The sequence below is a fragment of the Daldinia childiae genome (assembly GCF_008694065.1).
Source record: "Daldinia childiae strain JS-1345 chromosome Unknown Scaffold13, whole genome shotgun sequence".
Taxonomy (NCBI): Eukaryota; Fungi; Ascomycota; class Sordariomycetes; order Xylariales; family Hypoxylaceae; genus Daldinia; species Daldinia childiae.
This window is the reverse complement of record NW_022984654.1, coordinates 997617-1019697: the sequence shown is the minus strand read 5'-3', so window position 1 is coordinate 1019697 and position 22081 is coordinate 997617. Positions and strand designations below refer to the sequence as shown.

Genomic DNA, 22081 nt, shown 5'->3' with positions numbered 1-22081 from the left:
TTTGTTATTCTCCTTCAACATCCCACTCTCATGATTATGGTCTAGTTTAACTTGCAGCATTTTATGACAAAACAATTTCTGACTCCTCAGTTCTCAACTATCCAAGTTCCGGGACACTCACTTACATGCCGCCCCAAGACCCCTTCCCAAGACCCTTCTTGGCAACCCGAATTACCGTATCATCCTGCCGTAAGAAAGGCGTGGCGGCGTGGCAGCGTGGATAGATACGAGCCCCATCCGCATTTTCACGCCTTTCCTCGGATCACACATACGATAGCCTAACCTACGTACATACATACAATACATTACATATCGCGGTAGTCAAATAGTATATCCAGGATGGCCGCCGTGGATGCAGCTTGCTCGGACGCTTTTAGGGCTGACGTACCTGGGAACTTCGTCGTTAGTCCCACCACATCCAGACTGGGACCAAACTCTTAGTCCCCGACTGACATCACCATTTCTACCCTTGTTCCCTTGCTCCCCTTATTAGCGGCAGAGAATGTGGCCTCGCAGCTAGGTTTGTCCGGCTTCTCATCTCACAATATGCTTTTTGTACTAGGTCTAAGTAGATACATATTCCTGTATTGTAACTCTCATGTTACGCCATTCAGACTTTTACAGCCGTCCCAATTGAAATTTATATATATATATTACCTACGATATCCTCACCCCTGCAGAAACGTGAAACTACCCTCTAAGCTTTGCAGCCATCATCTCTTGTGTAATAAGGCAATTTTATCATCATCAGCCAGCAGCAGCTACAGCTACAGCTATGCCATCTATTGTCGAGTCACCGTATGAACCTCAGTTTCCCAACCCGGAGTACAAGTTAGAAAAGGATGCTAGTCTAACCGCGGGACGACGACCAAATGTTGATATTACCGACATACGGCAAACCGCCGTCGAAATTAACTTAAAAGAGGAAATCCATAAGTTACTGCGCCCTCAGGAGGGACCCCGGAAATTACCGACCTTGCTACTCTATGACGAGAAAGGTCTACAGCTGTTTGAAGAGGTTAGACGAACAATAGTTACACTCATCACTTTCACGCTGACGGGAACATTAGATCACATATTTAGAAGAGTACTATTTAACAAATTATGAGATCCAAGTCTTGCGGCGTTCGGCTGCTGCCATTGCTAAGTCAATTCCGTCCGGATCTTTGGTGCTCGAGTTAGGTAGCGGGTGAGTTATATAGGATCATCTCCGTAACTCGGTGGCAATATTGATTGACCTTCTTGGCTAGCAACTTGAGGAAGGTTGCTCTTTTACTTCAAGCTCTCGACGACGCCGGCAAGAAGATCGACTATTATGCTCTTGATTTGTCAGAAGATGAGTTGTCAAGAACTCTGGCTCAGGTCCCAAATTTCCGTCACGTCCGGTGTCACGGATTATTAGGAACATACGATGACGGCCGTGAATGGTTAAGGAGGCCGCAGATCGCCTCCAAGCGAAAATGCGTTTTATCTCTCGGGTCTAGCATTGGTACGAACTCGAGCATATTCCGTATACATATAGACGCCAAATCAGATCCCTTGCAATTGACCAGCCTAAATAGGTAACTTCCACCGGGACGAAGCAGCCTCGTTCCTGAGAGGTTTCGCCGATGTTCTCCAGCCAGCGGATAGCTTTCTGATTGGGTTGGACTCCTGCACAGATCCTTCCAAGGTCTAGTAAGTCATGGAACGTCCCATACCATGCTCACACTTGAAGAGTTATCAGGCTTCTGACGCCCAACACAATAGTCACGCATATAACGGTTAGTATTATTGAAAATCCACATTGAGCTATACTGAACCCTATATGCTGCTCTCAAGACAGACACGGCACCACGCATAGGTCAGTTAAGAATGACGCAATGCATACATCCTTCCGGCTTCTCCTTGTGCTGACTGGCCAAGGTTCCTCCTGAACGGACTCTCTCATGCAAATGAGGTCCTTGGACATAAGGCATTTGACCTAGATGACTGGCAGGTCATTGGTGAATACGTCTATGATATCGAAGGAGGACGCCACCAAGCGTTCTACTCGCCACCACGAGACACCATAATCTTAGGGGAGACGGTCAAGGCCCAGGAACGTATTCAAGTCGAACAGAGTCTAAAGTACTCGGAAGAGGGCTGCAGGAATTTATGGCGGTCTGCGGGCATGATCGAAGCTGATCGCTGGATGACCGAAGAAGAAGACTACGGTGAGTGGACCACGAATTCTTTGTCCAACCCCGGGTATATGGGGTTTTGTCCTACTTCCGTCACATCCCATCCTACGAATAAACAGGAACCACTCCACGTTTTAAGATGCCATGCAGCAAGTAGTCCACGTGAGACAGGTCAGGAGACCTTGCCGTCTTTAAGGCATGCCTGTAGTATCCTTGCGTACATCTATCGTGGCTTTTAAATGCGGGGCGGCCCTAACCCCCGTAGGTTTTCGAGTGGATGTCAAACCAGGTTAAACTAATAGCTTACCAGGTCTTCATCTTCTAACCAAGCCAAACATGACATTTAGCCCTAACCCTTCGGAATATGCCCGTTCTCATATCCCGTCTCTAGGGGACTTTGAGGGTCTATGGGATACATGGGATATCGTCACTAGGCGCATGTTGCCTAACGAAGAGCTATTAGACAAGCCCATCAAGCTTCGGAATGCGTGCATTTTCTACCTTGGACATACCCCAACGTTCCTTGATATTCAATTGACCAAAACCACCAAGAATCCTCTTACGGGACCAGCTTTCTACTCCTCAATCTTCGAGCGAGGGATAGACCCAGACGTTGATAACCCGGAAATCTGTCATCAACATTCGGAAATTCCAGACGAATGGCCACCCGTCGAGGACATCATAGAATACCAGGAACGGGTACGAGATAGGCTAAGAAGCATCTATTCCGTTGGTCTGGAGAATATTCCTAGAAATGTCGGAAGAGCTATATGGGTGGGTTTTGAGCACGAAATCATGCATTTGGAGACACTACTCTATATGATGCTACAGAGTGACAAGACTCTCCCGCCGCCTCATACAAAGAGGCCGAACTTCGAAGCTCTAGCTCAAGATGCCTACACGGCGAGAGTCAGCAATGATTGGTTTGATATACCTGAGCAAGAACTCACAATTGGACTCGAAGATCCCGATCATGTACAAAACTCAACTGATCACTTCGGATGGTCGGTTATACCAGCACGACTTAATTCGAGAATTATATTAATTGATTCATAGGGACAATGAGAAGCCGCCTAGACGCGTACTAGTACACAATTTTCAAGCTAAAGGAAGACCCATTACCAACGAGGAGGTGAGTTTCATTGCCGCTGAAGAAGAGATAGCTTTCTAACTTATTATAGTACGCGCTATATCTGTACAATACCAAGACAGCAAAACCCCCTGCCTCTTGGGCTAACGAAAGCCTGAGCCATAATGATGGCCTTAATGGCCATGAAGTCAAGGAAACAAACGGCCATAGTAACGGACACAGTAACGAAGCTGGTGACCAGCAAGCCGTTCCTCTGTCATTCTTGGAAGGTAAGAGTGTGCGTACTGTCTACGGGTTGGTACCGCTTAAGTATGCGCTCGATTGGCCGGTACTTGCATCTTACGATGAGCTCTCGGGGTGTGCTGCTTGGTTAGGTGGTCGAATCCCTACGTTTGAGGAGGCTCGGAGCATATACTCTTACGTTGATAACATGAAGAGGAAAGAAGCAGAACGCCAACTAGGCAGCACTGTCCCGGCAGTCAATGCGTAAGTCCTCCTCCTATGATATAGGGGCGGTGAATGCTGGCTAACTATAATGTGTCCAGCCATTTGGTCAATGACGGCGTTGAGGAAACTCCACCATCAAGCACTACACGGGCCGTCGATGGCAGTTCATCTGAAAATGACGAATTGTTCATCGACCTTAGCGATGCTAATGTGGGCTTCCGCCATTGGCATCCCGTGGCCGTGACCGCTCACGGCAACCGCCTAGCGGGCCAAGCCGAGATGGGAGGCGTATGGGAGTGGACCAGCTCCCCACTCCGGCCGCACGAAGGCTTTCAGCCTTTGGCTCTCTATCCGGGGTACACGGGTATGATAAAATATTCTTCCAAAATCTCATAACAATATACTAATAGGAATTGCAGCCGATTTCTTTGACGAGAAGCACAATATTGTACTTGGCGGGTCCTGGGCCACCCACCCTCGTATTGCGGGAAGGAAGACATTGTATGTTATATTCTCACAACACCTTTGGTTTTCTCGCTCTATAAATTCATTTTTCGTCTATACACATTGTGGTCCTCCTACAAAATCTAGGCAAATACTAATAAGCGGTCTATTTTAGTGTAAACTGGTATCAACGCAACTACTTGTACGCTTGGGTCGGCGCAAGACTCGTCCGCGACCTCTAGGAAAGGAGCCAGCTAGTGAGACAGTAGTTCAGGACATAAACCCAGTTCCAACAACTGGAAAATTCAGTCAAAGTTCCACTCACTCTTACACCAAAAATGGTGTATATACCTCAGCGTCTAGAGCGGATTCAACATCCGCTCAACAACTTGCAGTCAACCAGTTATCCTCTCAGCACAGTACAGTATCAGTCTATAAGAAATCCCTCCTACTACGGGAACGCAATATGGAAAGAAAGAAACGTCCTTTCAATAAGGAAGGAAAAGGTGGGGGTATGTGGATATTGCCAGTATATCTCCAAAGGGGGAAAACTTTGCATTGGACCGGTGTATCTAAAATGGCAAAAGCAGGTACTCACTCATTTAAATTACGAGTTTCCTATTGCAGTCACAATCTTATTCGTTGGTCTCATAAACGTGTCTGATCTTTTTTTTTTTTTTGGCTTTTTCTGTTTACCCTTATGCTAAATCAGGGCATCATGCGATTCATACAGCATGATAATCGTCCATCGTAGTCAATGTGTACACTACCTAAGCCCATGATATGTGCTAGTAGTATCTGCTCTCCCGTGGGTTGCAATGTTCTATCATCTCCACCGGACCAAGGAGATCAAATGCCATAATAGCCCCCTACACAATGCGCCTACCTATGAGGGTAACCGTTGTAAGGCATATAATTACTTAGTCTACAAGAAATGCCAGGGCTTGCGCACTGAACTCCAAGTCCGTGTAAACAACAATTTCTTGTGACACGTAGCCAAAAGCTGATAGGACATGTTGGCAACAAATCCCGTATCCCGTCTCGTCATAGGGTATGTACACCTGCGATATGAAACTTGCGCAGTGCAAAACCAGGCTTGCAAAATACTTTACCGCGAAGTCAGCTGAACCTCAATACAACAGATCTATAATCTGCTTGGCCACAGCTGTTGGTGTGAGGACGCCGTAGTCTGAGAGGAATGACGTGATAAATTCCGCCGGCTACGTTGTGAATATTAGCAAACGGATGCTTAAAAACAGCAATAGTAGGATATCTCAACGTACTGTATAATCCACGGGATCTGGATTTATTTGTGCATGTTTGTCACCTTCCTCCTGGTCCTTTGCATGGAAATCTAGTATGCCCTGGTCGAAGCCAAGGTCGAATTGGTCTAGGGGAAACGTCCTGCCGAACTTGTGTTGTTCGGCAGCAACGAAGAAGTCGATATTGCGGGCTTTGGCTAGTAAGGCAAGTTGGTACGTTCCCATTCTCGAGATAACCCCGCCGTTTGCGGTCACTGCTTCGGCACCAACGATAATCATATCAACCTTACCCATTGTATACGCAGCCGCAGACTCGGGTATCGTCGCAACCTGGACGCCTTTTGCCCTTAGGGCAGCTACCACTCTCAAGCTCTCAGTCCGTCGGGCCTCGTTAACGACGTGAATAACCTTGAATCGTCTCCGAGCATCCCCTGTAGTAGACTCCGCCGCTCTCCCCAACAACGTGCCCACCACTCTCGAGCCCCCATGCGTCAAAATGGTACTCCCGTCACGGATATACGCGCGTCCAACGGTGGCGATCTGCTCGCGGGCCTGCTTCGCGCGCTGAGCAAACAATCTTCCGTTCTTCATCAGGTGCTGGCGCACGACCTCGAAGTTCTCGTGACTGCTAGTCTCCTTGCCGTCCGGGCCGGGCTGCTTAAGCGACAGGACGAGGTACTGCTGGAAGAGATCGGTACCGTGGGTCAGGGCGACGGGATTGCGCACGGCGCCGCGCAGCTTCGCCGACTGCGTCTTGATGAGATCCATAGTCTCAAAGACGGTCTTGGCCGACGACTGGCTGAGCGCCTCGATCAGTGCCTCGATTGCGGCTACCGGCATTGTGAGCTCCGGGTCATCGGCAAGGAGCTTCTCGTAGGTGCTAACTATGCTGGTGACGGTAAGGGGTCATTGTTAGACTTGTCGCTTTGGTAGAGGGGATTGGTCGGGCTTAGAGGAAGATTTGGGAAGCTTACTCGAAGGACTCCAGATCCGGATTGTTGCGAATAGGTATCTCATTTTGGCTGATGGTGGTCGCCATTGTAGCCATTGTAGCCATATTTAGGCGCACTACAATAATGCCGGGTTTTGCTTCAAGCAAGAAGAAGGAAAATAATATGGCGAAGATGGTTTGTCTTTAGCAGTGTTATAAAATGGAAGTATCTGTAGGTTCTTTTCTTTTAAAAAAAAAGTTTAGGTAAAGGTAGGTACCTAACCTAGGTACCTAGGTGTGAGTCAAATCGCGGGGCATATCGCAGCTAGGTATCTTCACCCTCCACGAAACTTTATCTGCAAGTGCGGCTAATTGCATGGTTCTCGCCCCACATTTACCCTGATGGCAGGTACATCTATTCAGGGGTCTCTCGAGTCTAGGCTGATCGTACATGATGTACTTTCTCTCCCAAGTTCAGTTACTTTAAATATTATATCATTGGCTCATCATTTATTGCTTGTCATGAAGGTATCATTTTCCGTGTGCTTTCCTTCCTAAATCGACTCTATCGTTGATCTGGGCAGGCATCTTTCAATACCTACCTTAAACCCATATCTTTATACATATTTAGGTACCTAAGGTATAACTAACTATATATTAGGCAGTCAGAGAAAGTGTAACTATTATTGCTCTTTCACACATATACTCAATATTGGCAAGTTACATCGATGATAAGTAAAGATGGAAGGAAAGTATAGTTATATTAGGTATTCATGTGTTTCGCAGCTGAAGACTTCTCAGTTTCTTAATCCTGAAGTAAATCTTACAAAGTCCCAAGCTTGCTTATACATACCTAACATACACGGCCTTTCAATAAATATTCTCAAGACGTAGCAGCCACTCAACGAGCCCACCACATCAATATTGCATTTTGGATTCATTAGGTACCTAATTAGCTACCTGTTAATATAGACCATATCAGCACGGGCGGAGTATCGTCGTATACAAAAATCTATTCGCCGTCACGATGGTCCGAATACAGATCATGTCAGACCTCCACTTAGAGCTCGACGAGGCTTATGGACATTTTAATATCCCTCCGGAAGCCCCGTATCTGGCACTTCTAGGAGATATCGGCAACTTCGCCTCCCACAGTACGCAGTATCTGAGATTCATCGAACGCCATCTCTTCCAATTCAAAGCCGTCTTTTACGTACTTGGCCCTAGAGAGGTAAATGGATCAACCTAGGAGACGGTCAGAGAATATGTCGACCAGTTTCGCCATCACGTACAAACGAGAAGGAAAAATCCAAATACGAAATTGGGGGATTTCGTTTTTCTTGACAACAGCAGATATGACATACCTAATGAGAGGGTTACTATTCTCGGAGCAACGCTATTCACTCATCCACCTCGTGGTCAACGACACTGCACCGATGCTTATTATCGAAACGAGGTACGGACTGACTACGATGTTAGAAAACACATGCTCGCCCATTTCAATACCATGTCCTACTTATCGCATGAAGTTGCAGCACTTACACACGAAGACCCTGGACGCTCTATCATCATCCTCACACATCATTGTCCGACCATAAATACCGAAGCTATAGGGCAATCTCCAGCGGTAGATCGTGAGGGCATGAAGTACCGATACACGTCCGACTTGGCAAAGGAGCCCCTGTGGCTTGAAGCAGATGCCGTAAAGCTGTGGGCCTTTGGCAGCACACACTATAACTGCGATTATGTCGATGAGAAGACAAAAAAGCGAGTCTATAGCAATCAAAGGGGATATCCTGGCCAATGCAACGATTTCCGTATTTACGCGGTCGTTGATATCAGCGTATACGATGATACATATAACGATACCTCCGAATCATTCCCTAGCCGTAATCCGACACCCTTGATGAGTCCCCTCATACATAGGTACCTAATCAAAGCTGATTATCCGCACGACCTTAACCTTCAGCCTTGACATATCCGTATGACCTGGCAACGCCCTTGTCATAGACTTGTCGAGAGCCAGCGATATCTATATATATATATATATAGGTATATATCCATGTATAAGCTAGTATAGCGTTAGCAGTCTAGAATGTCTATTGGCCGGACCAAGAACACCGAAACTGACTAGTGATAGACATTTCGTCATTATGAAATCACTAAGAGAATACATACCTGGGCAGTTTTTAGATGGGAATTGGACAGGCTTGCACCTGGGAATCCGTTAAGGCATTCCATTCTTGTATTGGAAAAGGAGGTTGGTCATATCGGTTGACAGTCGGATAGCGAATAATTCATTTAACCGCATAGAATAATGTTATTTTCAGACATTATGGCGAAGACCAACAGTGACCGTAATAAGATGGCGATTATGAACAATCGGTATAAGAGTATTGATAAATTATATTTCATTAAGTATATGTTCATTAACAGAAAGCTCTAGTCAGCCTCGACGAAGTAAAGCTCCTGCATTACAATGCAGACTTCTAGTCTTATTTGTAGAATACGCAGTGAATACAATATGACTTTTCCGGCGTAGCTATAGCTGGCTTTTAAAGTTAGGCATGAGCACAAGTAATCTTCGACTTCAAGACCAGGGGAGGCAAAACAGGGTACTCGAAGAATTCCTCTTTTGTGTCGCCAATCGTGTAATTGGAACCAACTTCGAATAAGAATGATTCCTTAATGTCGGAAAGTAGGCGACATAAGGCTAATATGTCTCCTGTCGGATCCACCAGTCCTATATCCTCGTGGCCATGTTCTTCTGCCGGTGAGTCGGGACCCAGAACTAAGTCGACTTCTTTCACTTTGGGAAAGCTCTGCATTAAGGCGTACTTGTTGTAGGTTTCCCATGGTCGTCTGATATCAGGCTTAACATAATCGAGGGCAAGGTTGACAGTATCATCGATGCCGGAAACGAGCTCCGTAAAAGACCGTAAGGCGTCGTCATAGCCCATGAAAGGAGGTCGAGGAAGGTAGAGTATATCTATATCGGGGCAAAAATATATCCTTGGTTCGTGGGACTTTGTGCCGAAAGATCTCCTATAAATTCTTAAGGCTTCAAATCGGGACTCTCTGCAGACGTGAAGGGCGGCCGGCGGCACCGTTGATGATGTACATAAGTCAGCCTCGCTATCGTATAAGACTTCGACTACCCTTTGGTGACAGGTATGCCGCCATATCTGGAGCCTTAACTCGGTAGGTAACAGAGATAAATGAGTAAATGAGGCCTGGTCCGACATCGCCTGTAAGCTCATAAGGTAGAGAGTGATGGGTTGATGATGATGATGAACGGATGACAATACCAAACACGACTACAAGATCAAAGCTACGATATCTGGGGAATCAAATTACCATAGTAGTACGGGTAGGATGAGTCAGGTATATATGAAGAATTGGAGGCCAAGCCACATGGAAAAGGGCTTTAATTCAAATTAAAAATCCACATTGGCCCAAGACCCAAAACTAAAGGGAAAATACCAAAGTACGTTGAACAAAGACAGGTTCCCTGTCGCATAGGGCCTGCGATGCAATTCTGCGGCCTGTGACACTGGATTGGGCACAGCTTTGTACAAATACAAATACAAAAAAAAGGTGCCAAGGAAGTAGATCGTCTAGGCACTTGAACGTAACGAATTGCCAAGCTGATGATCGATAAATCTCCTATCAACCAGGTTTTACACATACATACATACATACCGACAACAGACCGTAAACCGACCGAAAGGCCAAGTGAGGCAGCTCACTTGCAGCTCACTTAAGCTCGGTCTTTCTGGGGTCAAGATGACGCAAGAAATATAAGCAATTATTATATCTGCCGATACGTAGATAGGAATGGGGAATGCATCTCGTGAGAAACGAGATATAGCCGGGGAGAATCTTGCGGATTGCGGGTTTGCGGGTTGAAAATAGCGTGTAAACGAAGGAGGATCTCGGAGCACAAGACGCACAGAACATCGTCGACGCCTAAAAAAGATACATATTATGATGACAGGTACCACAGACAGGTACCACAAGATCAAACAGGTCCATAATAACCTAGGTTACTAAAAATTTCTATTGTGATAATGAGACAGAAGTGAGAAAAATAAAGGCCAGAAGCGTCTTTTTTACGCCCTAGCGTCTCATTCGACAGGAAAATAAAGGATGATACAGGAGAAAAAGGCGGGTGGACTGGCCGAGTCCCCTTCCAAAAATGACCAAAAATGACCAAAAAATGTACAACAATGTCAAGATCGTATGATTTTGGTGGTAGGTCGAAGAAGGAGGTGACAAAAAAATGTTTCTTACCTTAGCAGCTTAGCCCAGGTGCAATTCAAAGAGGAGCCGCGTCGTTGGTAGTTTATGCCCGATCGCTCCCGAATTCGGAATTACTTACAGGGTCTGTCAGGCCACAGCCCACTATTTATTTTTTTTCTCCCGCGACTGGGGGGGAGGAATTTGCTGGGGGCCACGAGGCTTTGTGGGAAAGGGCTGTAGAAGGCAAAGCAGATAAAAAAAAAAGTGCTGGGGGGATTATTTTACTGGGGACATCCCTACTAAAAGAAGGAAAGAGCCTATTACCGGCATCAAAAATAAGGGATGTTACCGCGGTACGATCTGACTTCTGCCCAATAACTTCTTGTGATAAGGTCGTAGTATGAATATGTAGATTGAAATATACACATATAATATAGAAGAAAGATAACCTCCTTCTATTCTCAACTATCATTATACCTACATTCGCGTATCTCTTGTCATACATTAGGTACGCTATACCGATATACTTATCTTAAGCCACTAATACAATTATAGCTGAAACAGGCATACCGCTGCCGAGAAAAGCCTGTAAGTGAATGTACCTAATGTAGTACAAAGAAATCGGTGAAATCGGTGAAATGCGATAGGTCAGCTATTATAGGTCGAGACGGGACCAGAAGGAAATACCGACGACACACGGGCCATTCAATAAAAAAAGTAAAATTTTATCCCTATGGCCTATGGCCTCTCATTAAGTGGATATGGATGAAAACGGAAGCCAATTTCCAAAATGTAAACCCCCTTCGATTAAACTCGACCATAAACTCGACCGCTTAATTAACAACTTCCGCATGCAGCCTCATGCAATTAACCCCACTTACTAATAAGTCAGGGACCGATGAACCTTGCTTCATTACTCATCCTATGACGTAGAAGTTCTATCAGTAAATCTGTAAATACTTCATCTACTTGGTGTTGATGTTGAGCAGGATGGCTAGCGTTATAGCCTCATCGTCTTCAGCGGCTCTCACGTTCGATCTCGTCGCGAGGTGTTCCGTAAGTGAGCATAAAATATAAGATATTGTTTCAAGACTGAGTCTGACCACACCCAGACAACTCGAGCACGAGCCTCTATATTAACCCTTCCTCATGGACCAGTCCAACTTCCGGTCTTCATGCCTGTGGCAACACAGGCATCATTAAAAGGGTTAACTCCAGAACAGTTGGAAGAGACCAGCTGTCGTCTATGTCTAAATAATACTTATCATCTAGGCCTAAAGCCTGGACAGGAGGTGCTCGCTGCAGTCGGAGGGGCACATAAACTACAAGGATGGAACTACAACCTACTCACAGATAGCGGAGGGTATGTTATTTATAATATAGAAAGTCTAGCTTGCCAAAAAAAAGAAAACTTGACGGCTGACTTGTCATAAATAGATTCCAGATGGTTAGCTTACTCAAGCTAGCCAATATCACAGAAGAGGGTGTCAGATTCCTGAGTCCTCATGACGGCACACCGATGCTTCTTACACCTGAGCATTCCATTTCTCTTCAGAACACCATCGGCAGCGATATCTTAATGCAGCTAGACGACGTATTAGTGACTACTTCACCAGACGCCGTGCGGATGCGAGAAGCAATGGAGCGCAGCGTTAGATGGTTGGATCGGTGCATCGCCGCGCATAAAAATCCAACTACGCAGAATCTGTTCTGCATTATCCAAGGCGGACTGGACCTCGATATGCGAAGGGAGTGTTGTAAGGAGATGGTCGCTCGAGATACACCGGGTATCGCCATCGGTGGACTAAGCGGTGGCGAGGCAAAGGCGGACTACTGCAGAGTAGTAGTTACTTGTACCGCGCTCTTACCTGAGCTGAAACCTCGGTATGTGATGGGAATTGGGTACCCCGAGGACCTCGTCGTCAGCGTTGCCTTAGGAGCCGACATGTTTGACTGCGTTTGGCCCACGCGCACAGCTAGATTCGGAAATGCAATCACGAAATACGGCGTCCTCAACCTCCGCAACGCCAAATACGCCAACGATTTCGGACCTATAGAAGATGGTTGCGGGTGTAATTGCTGCCGCAAGGACGGGATGGGCATCACCCGGGCATTCGTGCACCACAACACGGCTAAAGAGACGGTAGCTGCGCACTTACTAACCATGCACAATGTCTGGTACCAGCTGGACCTGATGAAGCAGGTCAGGGAAGCGATCATTGCCGACAGGTATCCGGCTTTCCTGCGGCGTTTTTTCGCGAACTTATACCCTGATCAAGCTAATTACCCCAAGTGGGCGGTAGATGCCCTACGAGGCGTAGGTGTAGATCTATATGAAGATATATGAAAAGCTACTTGTTCGTGTTTATGTGGTCCGTGAAGCCGTGATATCCCGACACGGGAATGTTTGCCGCGTTACTCCAACCAAGTCGGAAGTAGTACCTCTAATGAACTTTACCCCTTGTTGTGCCGTTCTCTTATGCCATCGAACTATCTTCCCAACTCATACAGACAGGATTATATCCAGAAGTAGACTCATATTTTTAGTTTCACTGATAGGACTTTATTAATACACACATTTGACTTATATCAATAAATGGAAGTAATTCTTAAATAATTGTATAACTTAACGCTACCTCTCATAGCCCAGTCATCCATTTTCATGCCGTTCTCTAATAATGTTTAACTAATATTTAAAGATATAGTAGTTGGTAAATACTAAATACCCCTCATAACAAGAAAAGCTCATAGCATCACATAATGACAACTGTGTGTTTCAATGCTTACGATACATATGTGTACCTAATGTTCTTAAAAGAAGAGCAATGAGTAAAGGTCCATGCGCCTAGTCCGTGCAAGATTTAGATTTGCGGGGAAGTGGATCGATTAGCCCCACCTTTGATGATCTAGGTTCAAGCTCCCGAGGCTTTCGTCTCACAGCAGGCCAGACTTGCATACGTCAGTCCAACCTTCCTGCTGTGAGGTAATCTGCAATTGCTACCCTCGATCGACTTTCCGAGCAGATCGCACATTTACATATTCGGCTCCCTTCATACATTAGGTACCTATGGTAGCAATTGGGCCCGTCGTATACCAACACCACGTACCCTTCGCTGCAACTAAGCCGTGCCGCTGATTGCTACCTTCCATTCTATTGAACTTCGAATTGTCGATGATAATCCTACGAAAAGCTTCGGGAAGAGCGTATCTACCTAATAGTACCCGGTCTTGTGAATAATCATTACCTCTAGAGAGAAGCAACACTATCACCCAGTACTTCCCATCGGACTTCCCCAGTCTTCCCACCATGGCCACGCGAGCAATGTCAGACCTATCCCTCAACCCCGCCTCCAAAGCTCCCAAAGGCAAACCAAAGGGAAAGAAAGCAGCCCCAGTAGCCGACTCCTGGGAAGACGAAGAGGTGCCCTCCGACACGGAACCGCAATCTCCCCTCCCCAGTGACTCTCCCCTCTCCCCCTCCGCCGACCCCAAGATCGATGGCTCGGGCGTCGCCGCGCCCCCTCCGACGCCCAGCTCGCCGTCATACAGCTCCGGCACGCCGCCCCCCTGGCAGTCCATTCCCGGCGCGGTATCGGGGGGCAGCAGCGAGAGCTCGGGGACCGAAGGCAAGAGGCCCGAGAAGACGGACGCGGTGGCCCGGCGCATGATTGCCAGCGCGCTGGGGGTGCGGGCGCCGCGGGCGACGGAGGAGCAGCGTGCGTACGATCGCGCGGTTAGGGAAAAGGAGCGGAGAAGGAGGGAGGAGGAACGCGAGGCGGAGAAGAGGAGGCTGGAGGAGGCGGAAAGGGCGAAGGTAGCGATTTGGGAGGATTGAAGGGGGTTGTAGGGGTTAGGTATAGGAATTAAGATATATGTGGATTTAGGGTTCGATTCCGCTTATGCTTCATCTGTAGGATAGGTGGGGGGTGGCACATGGGATGGGTTGGTTTAGGTTCGGTTCGGCTCGGGTAGTCTTGTCTATACGTGGTGTCCAGAGAGCGCTTCCGTACGTAACCGTTGGTGTATATTGGATAGGCAAAGGTGCTTTGCTCGTGGTTCTCATGGTCTCTTGTGTTTTGTGTTTTGAACACTTACTCAAATTTGACCTTAGGTTTATCTGTGTAGGATATGAATTTCAAGAAAACCTGATTAATATAGGGTCTCTAATATTTTATGTCTATCTGGAATGATGCTATAGTGTTTATCCCATAATTATCTGTATCGGCAAAGAGTAACTGCATCTTGTGCACATTCTAGGTAAGCAGTATTGTTTTTGACTCTCGTGAGTTCTTTATATATACCTCTAACTAGGTAGTACATAGCTTATGGTCGGATGGTGGGGATCTATATACATGGGATATTTCAATACCCTAAGTTTTTGTAGTTGAATAACTAGCATTTTTCTTACTCCTTTTATTTCTAACAAACACCTGTTTTAGTCGTGATATACATCTAAAGGCTTGGGCCGATTCACTTGCTGAAGACTGGTCCGGCAAGATATGGCTTGCCCTTCCAGGTTAAAGCCAGCCGTTTTCCAGCCTCTTTGGCAGTGTCATCAGAGAACCTGACAGTAACACCCATTGACTCTAGTCCTTCCTCCTCAGCCCTGCTATTCCACAACATCTGCTCCAGCCCGCCGTCCTGCGAGCACAAGGCATAACCCATAGGCCAGCTACTGGTAGCCATCGCATCGCGGACGCCCTGGGTAGCCGGCTTCTGGGATACCAGGAAAGCCAGAAGGCCGGGACCGCTGCGCCATCCAGGGGGTGCGCCCGCGAATGTACCTTCGAGTTCGCGTATGTGATGCGGGCCAATTTTTGTGCTCTGCGATACGGAGGCCTTGCATTGCACGAGGACACGTAGGGCATGGTCTGGGGAGGAGGGAACATGCCACGTGCCTAGTAAGTCAATACCGCAGTCGGAGCGCCCGCCTACGCGCTTCAGATCGAACCCGAGGGTGCCGAGCGAGTCGGCTACGATATACTCGTACCGCGTGCCGACGTACGTCTTAGACTTGACATCTAGGCCCGTGCGAGTAGCGTAGGTAGCGTATGATTCTAGGTCATTGTGCTCGCTATTTATGGCGTCAGGGTATATTAAAGGGCGAGTTGAGTCTGAGAAGGGGCGTCCATGGTGGTTGAATGGGCGTTTATAGGAGACGGTATTAATGAGTGGAGTGGTTGAGAAACGTTGGCGCCATATCAGACGATGGTTTATGATAGACCTCATTCCATCACTAATCCAAGACCTTATGTATAATGGATGAGTGAGAGAGTACCTAAAGAGCTCTTCAGTCTGTTTGCTTGTTGGGTAAAGGTACGTACTGTCTTATATTTCCTTATCGATAAATTAGGTATTTCTCAGTACATAGGTACCTAGCCTAGCATATGCATCTATTACTGCAATCTGCCGCCCCACCATCATATCCCTGTTATATACATTTATTCCATATTCTGTACCTTGTTGATTCAACCAATGCCAATGCATGTAAGCTCCGAACCGCAAACCAACACAATACGTTGAGCTCATGAGCATGCTATCATGGGGGACAGACTTACTCAATTACAAGATGCTGTTGATCAGGTTAGTATTACTCATAGATTGGCTTCTTCCAACAATAACTGACTTCTGAGAATTTAGCTAGCCCAGCAATTCGTCGCATGCATTCACTATATCAATCGACACCACAACCTCGAAACGCTAGGCCCCAACGATCAAATCAGAGATGTAAAGCAAGAGCCTGGTCAAGAAGAGGGCAAGTCAACCCAACCCAATCCATGTCCACATATTCCTATCCAACTAGTTATTCCGCCATATATTAACCCGTCGAATCCGAACAGTGGATCCTCACCCGGAGGACGTCTTCAAAGCCGCGCAAATAGAGCTTGCCCAAGACCTTATTACGAAAGAGCAACAGATCGAACTTCTCATCTCCCTACTTCCCGGCCTCGACAACAGCGAACAGGATCAAGAGCGCAATATCAAGGAGCTAGAGGATGAGCTTAAGGTCGCTGAGGCGCAACGACAGGAAGCTATCAAGGAGAAGGAAGATACAATGGCGAAATTGGACGCAGTCATTCGCAGCATCAGACGCCCACACTAATAAGGAGCAGAGTTGCAGAATATTGATACCCCGGTTAGGCGTTCAGGTTATCGTTATGAATTTCTCGTTAATTATCAATAAAACAAAAGGGCGATGGGCTAGACTATAGCTATGATTTTCTACAACATAGAACTCTATTGTCTCCTTTTGATGATGATATAACCAAAACGCCTCGATCCATGCCGTATGCCATCCCCGGGCTCTATATTATATGCTACTTAAGCTTGGTTTCCCGACTTGAAGAATTGCGGGAATACCCCTCGTAGCTCCTCTAGGTGCCTGATCTGGTATTTAGATGCCGGGGATGCTGGGACTGGTAGTCCCTCCTCAACAATGTGGACTGATGTCCAGCCTAGGTTTTGAGCACCTTGCGCATTAACGAATGAGTCGTCTAGGTGGAGTTAGCTACTATTAGATGATATGTGTATATGTACCTAACTTACCAACAAAGTAGCAGTCTTCGGATCGCTCTATCTTAGCTTCCTTCATCGCCTTAGCAAACATGTCCTTATGCGGTTTGCAGATAATAGGAATTTGCGAGTAGTCGCAGTACGTAAGGCCTTCGAACTGGTCCTCTATGCCCAGAAGCCTGACAACCCTCTGACCATGCGTGACATATGCATTGGTGAGAAGCCATAATTTCACTTTGGACTTGTCGATGTCCTCGAGTAGTTTCCGCAGCTGCGGATTAGGTTTGATGATGCTTTCGAGAGGTAAAGCGTCATCGACCTTAGCATTGTAGTCCAGGGGATCGATTTGATGATGCCGTACTAGACCCTCGATGGCGAGACCGTAGTTCTGGTAGTACTCTTGGTGAAGCTTGATGGCTTCTTCTTCTGGAAGGCCTAGATGTGTCGCAAAGTATCTGTCTATCAGATCTGCCATTAGATCATGGACTTTGGCACCTGAATTGGTGATTAGTATGAAATAAATCCCTCCCTGCAGTTTAATGTTGAGCTGGATATACTTCTGGGATAAAGACAATTATCAATGTCGCTATTTAAATCATTAGTCTCAGCCTATATATCCAGGTAATTAGGAGAGGATAGTCTCACAAGAATAAAACAGGTCTAGAGTCTATTGCCCCATTAGGGGATGTGGTTTGTGATCCCATGCTTGACATAAGTATTAAGGCTTCCGGGGGATAATGTGTTTTGACTTGAGGAAAGTCACTTAGGTAGTTATTTTAATATTGTGCTCTTATAAACTCTCTAATTTTGAAGGTAGCTGTCAAGAATCAATGGCTGAGTGAGAAACTTTTAGCTATTAGATGTTGGCTCGTTTGCGGTTGGGGACGGTGAGGGGGAAATTGGTACCTGAATAGTCCGGGTTAAAGAAGTAAAAGTTAAAGAATTATCACAATTAAAACTCGGCAAATAGAACTAATATGAAAATATTTATACTCGATTCTTCTTTCTGATATAATGACTATTCTGAATATATTTTAAACATATTGATAAGTGCTAATGCTGCTCTACTCCTCTATGCTTTGTTTTGAGTCACCGGTAAAACGAAGACATGCATGGTGTACATATTGTCCTACTCTAGCCTTACTTTAAACATACTAGCAAGAGCAAACGATGAAGTAATTAGAATATGATAGATTGACGTATCTTCTCTTAGCTATAAGTGGTTCGTTGCCGAGGTTTTGCTTATCTAATGCATGCTGGTATATATAGGTACCTAGATACATAGATACATTATTTACTTAGCTACATGTAGGTACTTGCCCAAGTACTTGTACGTACCTACCTTAGTTGTACATGTGGGTCTATGCACGGTGCAGTTCCCGGCATTGTTCTATGTAAAATGCATATGGACAGGGAAAGAAAAAAAAAAAAAAACATTACTACTACATATGTAAAGTTCTAACTGGAGCTCGACCCGTTGTGCGACACGTCTTTTCATTCTCCCTTCTTCGACTTCATGCAAAAGCAACGAAGAAGTTATCAACCTGATTTCTCTTCTATGTGATACCCGTCTTCCATCACAAAATAGTAATCGTGTATTTTCTTCGTTGTCAATATTAACTGGGTATTAGACCTTTGATCTATGGATGGTTCTCTTGTTACAAGTTGATTCCAACTGAAAGAAGAAAAAAAAAACCATGGCTCAAGCCAGTATCGCACGAGAACCCATAGCCTTAGGCTATCAGCCAGGCGCTCAGAACGGCGCACTGAAACCAGCTGAACTTGATGAGATTATTGAATATCAGAAGGTTATAAACTTTCGGGATACGATAGTATCTGGGAAGCATCCTCGTATCAAAGTGGCTAAGCCGATTACTCCTCAACACTCTACTTCACTTACAGAAGATCACGTCACTCACTCATCATATACAAAAAATGCCCCTAACCTTAATGCATATCAGGTGGACAATATGCAGTCCTTCAAGGCAAACTTGCAGCAGCCAGCTGTCGCCGTAGCTTCGACAGGTTCTAATGCATCCATTCCAGGTGTCTCAAGACCATTAGATTCTACCAAAGCCGTTACCAATTCTGTTTCGCTTCAAACATCCGATTATATTGCTAAGGCAGATCTCCAGCTGCAAAGAATAAGACTCGAGCAAGAACTCAGAGAAGAGTTCGAGTATCGAAAGAATTTAGCGAAGGCTCCTCTGCAGCCTTCTGAGCAGCCTGCTGACTTGGACCTCTCTGACATTTTAGCAAAAGCACTAACACTGGTTCAAGCTACTGCACCCCTACCAGGTTCCAATACTCCTAATGCTGGTACTGTTTCCGATGCGAGTGACTCCTTCGACGACAATACCTTCTATTCTAGCCCACTTGAAACCCCCGACTCTCGTGCCTCGCCCCGAATTCAGAACCCAACACGCCAGGATGTACAAATGCGAGATGCGCCAGCCGCAGCCTCTCAGCAGGCTGCACATGCTCTACAGCAAAAGCAATTTGCTCCTCAACCCGTCCATACTCCGGCATCGTCCTACCAAACAGATGTTAGTCGTAGCGTACAACCCATCCACACCGCGAGTAGTTCCCGCCAGCCCCAGCCGAGCTTTGGCGGCTTAGCCACGTCTGTGCAAGATCATGCAGTCTATAACAGCCCAAAAACTAGCCGTGAAGGAGATATGATGGTACATTCACGCCAGACACGTCAGGTAGAGGCACAGGTCATCAGTTCAGACAGTGGTGCTGCTAGTAGATCCGACAACTCTGGCAATACAGATTCGGACCAGCCTGTTGACTTCAGCCGTATTCATAACCCCCACCAGTTGCTTCCTAGTGCTCACTTCAGACAGCGAGAGTCACCTGTGGTTCGCGCGCACGATCTTTCGCCCTTCGCTCCCCAGCCTGCTCATGTCTCGCCCTTGGCGGTAGCTAGGCGGCCCCCTATGCCTGAGCCAGATATTAGTATTTTGCCAGGCGCACCGGCTCAAGTTACAGCTCTAAGGCAGGAGCATGGAGTGATCACAAGTCCAGAAAGTTCCCCCCAGGGAGATAAAGGAAGCAAGAAGAAGAATAAGAAGAAGAACAAGAGAAAGGCTGAAATGAGAGCACCAGATGCCCCAGGATCTCCTTATATCAAACCCGAACCGCGATCGCCTTCACCTCTATCAGTGCCTCAGTTTGTCCGTCCTCAAAAGCGCCTTCGATCCGATGCTAGACATGATCAAGAGTTAGTGTACGATGAACCGCGAATCGAACGACCAGTATCTGTGCTACACCGCGATCAATATCCTGCCACGCATGTGCCAACCGAGGGGCCTCCGTATGGGCTTGGAAGGCTGGAAGACCCGTATGCAAGGCCATTACGCCAGTCCGTCGCCCCGGCGAGTCAAAGGTTGGATCGTGGTGTATACGAAGAACGGCGGCCGGACGGGACGATCGTGCAGTATATCCAGCGAGTCCAATCCCCTTACGGCTACCCGGCTCCTTACGGTGCTGTGGAACCGCGCCCTCTACGCTCAGCGAGTTACTCGGTAAACCCTCCCTACCGGGATGTTCCTGCATATCAACGTGATGGACGGATGAGTGTACGGCCTTATACTGATCGTGCTAGATCACGTTCGCCCATCGTTGTGGAGAGAGGCTCGCCTACTATGGCACCTCCTGCCCCCCCACCTCGTATATTAGTTGACCAATATGGCCGCGAGTACTTTGATCCTCCTCGTGCTAGCACTGCTGCGCGTCACTCAGTCGTACCACCCCCAAGACCAGGCGAGCGTGAGTTAGTCTACGAAAGAGTGCCGCTACGCGCCCCATCTCGCATGGCTGGAGATACTTTTGAGGAGGATGGAATCATTTACCGACGTGCATCGCCCACATATGCTCCCCGGCGTGTCATTACGCAGCCGGAGTATGGTATTGATTATAGAAGCTATCGTGAACGCGACTATCCTATACAACCTATGGGAGCACCGAACCAGGAGTTCATTTCGGTCCGAGGAGCACCGATGGGGCGGGCTCCTGAGGACATGCCAAGGGATTATTTACCTAGAGCTACAAGCGTCCGGCCGCCGGAGTCCGTGCCGTATTACAACAGGGTTGAGGCCGTACGACCCGAGGTGCCATCCAGACGATATGCTGCTAGCGTTCACCCTGAGGTAAGAAGGGATGCGGCGTCTGCCGTTGTTCGCGAGTTCGGCCCAAGACCGTCGGAACGTGATATGCCCAGGCGCGAGTTTAGCATCCAGCCGGTAGAGCGTTACTATGATAGGCCACCTCACCCAGAGGGGGATGTCACTTATATTGAGCAACCCCGAGCACCTCAGCAAGAAATTATGTACGCCGATAATAGTCGAAGGCAAGTATACCAATAAACACGTGTCGGACGCTAGGGGTGGTACATCAACAAACTCGATATTGTAACTGATTTTGAGGAGGGCTAAGTGGGAGATTAGATCCCCTCTAATTCTAGGTAGTCTTACAGTCGACTACCCAAGGAATTAAGGCTGAAACTTGCCTTGATTCTTGGCATCATACTATAATAGCAAGACAAATATCTGCTCGGCGTTGGTATCGAGGAGGATTCTATGGGTAATAGGAGTTGGGTTAGGGGCGTGGCTTGGGATGGGTGGAGGCACGCAGAGCTCCTCCACGGGACCAAGCTCGACGCAGCCAAGTGCTTATCTACATGGACTGTATATAATATACCAGATGGCTTTTACCAAAGAATACTCAATAGCATTCTATATTCCGTTAGTTTAGCGATGTGGTGCATGTTTATCCTCCACTTTAGATTGACAGGAACTCTGATCTGCATAAGCGAGGAAGATGGGTGCATGTGGTGCTGTAACCATCTATCTACTCCCGTCATTCTTAATATCACTTTTAAATATAGCTGTAGCGTGTTAGCCGAGATATGCTCGGCAGTACGCTCTCCTATAAGCCGACTACTATACAGATTCAATATGTCAAGGTTAAGGAACATTTTGCCTAA

General features: G+C 46.9%; 8 protein-coding genes across 8 annotated transcripts; 5 read left to right on the top strand and 3 right to left on the bottom strand.

Moving 5' to 3' along the window:
* Positions 1 to 775: 775 nt before the first annotated feature.
* Positions 776 to 4385, top strand: GL218_08680 (uncharacterized protein; the record flags this gene model as incomplete). The annotated part of the gene is made up of 13 exons (XM_033585487.1): positions 776 to 1018; positions 1071 to 1189; positions 1251 to 1489; positions 1563 to 1677; positions 1750 to 1763; positions 1822 to 1843; positions 1906 to 2195; positions 2473 to 3166; positions 3219 to 3294; positions 3344 to 3738; positions 3798 to 4063; positions 4119 to 4200; positions 4319 to 4385. 13 exons carry the CDS (start codon positions 776 to 778, stop codon positions 4383 to 4385), a joined length of 2622 nt encoding a protein of 873 aa, XP_033440483.1.
* An 888-nt stretch (positions 4386 to 5273) lies between these two features.
* Positions 5274 to 6444, bottom strand: GL218_08679 (Translation initiation factor eIF-2B subunit alpha; the record flags this gene model as incomplete). The annotated part of the gene is made up of 3 exons (XM_033585486.1): positions 5274 to 5363; positions 5427 to 6294; positions 6380 to 6444. The coding sequence occupies 3 exons, from the start codon at positions 6442 to 6444 to the stop codon at positions 5274 to 5276; spliced, it is 1023 nt and encodes a 340-aa protein (XP_033440366.1).
* Positions 6445 to 11556: 5112 nt separating this feature from the next.
* GL218_08678 (putative queuine tRNA-ribosyltransferase) lies at positions 11557 to 12925 on the top strand (the record flags this gene model as incomplete). The annotated part of the gene is made up of 3 exons (XM_033585485.1): positions 11557 to 11634; positions 11691 to 11941; positions 12016 to 12925. 3 exons carry the CDS (start codon positions 11557 to 11559, stop codon positions 12923 to 12925), a joined length of 1239 nt encoding a protein of 412 aa, XP_033440564.1.
* A 960-nt stretch (positions 12926 to 13885) lies between these two features.
* GL218_08677 (uncharacterized protein) lies at positions 13886 to 14413 on the top strand (the record flags this gene model as incomplete). The annotated part of the gene is made up of 1 exon (XM_033585484.1): positions 13886 to 14413. One exon carries the CDS (start codon positions 13886 to 13888, stop codon positions 14411 to 14413), a length of 528 nt encoding a protein of 175 aa, XP_033440624.1.
* Positions 14414 to 15048: 635 nt separating this feature from the next.
* GL218_08676 (uncharacterized protein) lies at positions 15049 to 15807 on the bottom strand (the record flags this gene model as incomplete). Its single annotated transcript, XM_033585483.1, has 1 exon — positions 15049 to 15807. One exon carries the CDS (start codon positions 15805 to 15807, stop codon positions 15049 to 15051), a length of 759 nt encoding a protein of 252 aa, XP_033440625.1.
* A 312-nt stretch (positions 15808 to 16119) lies between these two features.
* On the top strand, positions 16120 to 16681 carry GL218_08675 (Mediator of RNA polymerase II transcription subunit 21; the record flags this gene model as incomplete). Its single annotated transcript, XM_033585482.1, has 3 exons — positions 16120 to 16161; positions 16219 to 16333; positions 16419 to 16681. The coding sequence occupies 3 exons, from the start codon at positions 16120 to 16122 to the stop codon at positions 16679 to 16681; spliced, it is 420 nt and encodes a 139-aa protein (XP_033440565.1).
* Positions 16682 to 16899: 218 nt separating this feature from the next.
* Positions 16900 to 17795, bottom strand: GL218_08674 (uncharacterized protein; the record flags this gene model as incomplete). Its single annotated transcript, XM_033585481.1, has 4 exons — positions 16900 to 17072; positions 17125 to 17586; positions 17649 to 17677; positions 17737 to 17795. The coding sequence occupies 4 exons, from the start codon at positions 17793 to 17795 to the stop codon at positions 16900 to 16902; spliced, it is 723 nt and encodes a 240-aa protein (XP_033440566.1).
* Positions 17796 to 19061: 1266 nt separating this feature from the next.
* Positions 19062 to 21461, top strand: GL218_08673 (uncharacterized protein; the record flags this gene model as incomplete). Its single annotated transcript, XM_033585480.1, has 2 exons — positions 19062 to 19794; positions 19867 to 21461. 2 exons carry the CDS (start codon positions 19062 to 19064, stop codon positions 21459 to 21461), a joined length of 2328 nt encoding a protein of 775 aa, XP_033440620.1.
* Between the last annotated feature and the right edge of the window lie 620 nt (positions 21462 to 22081).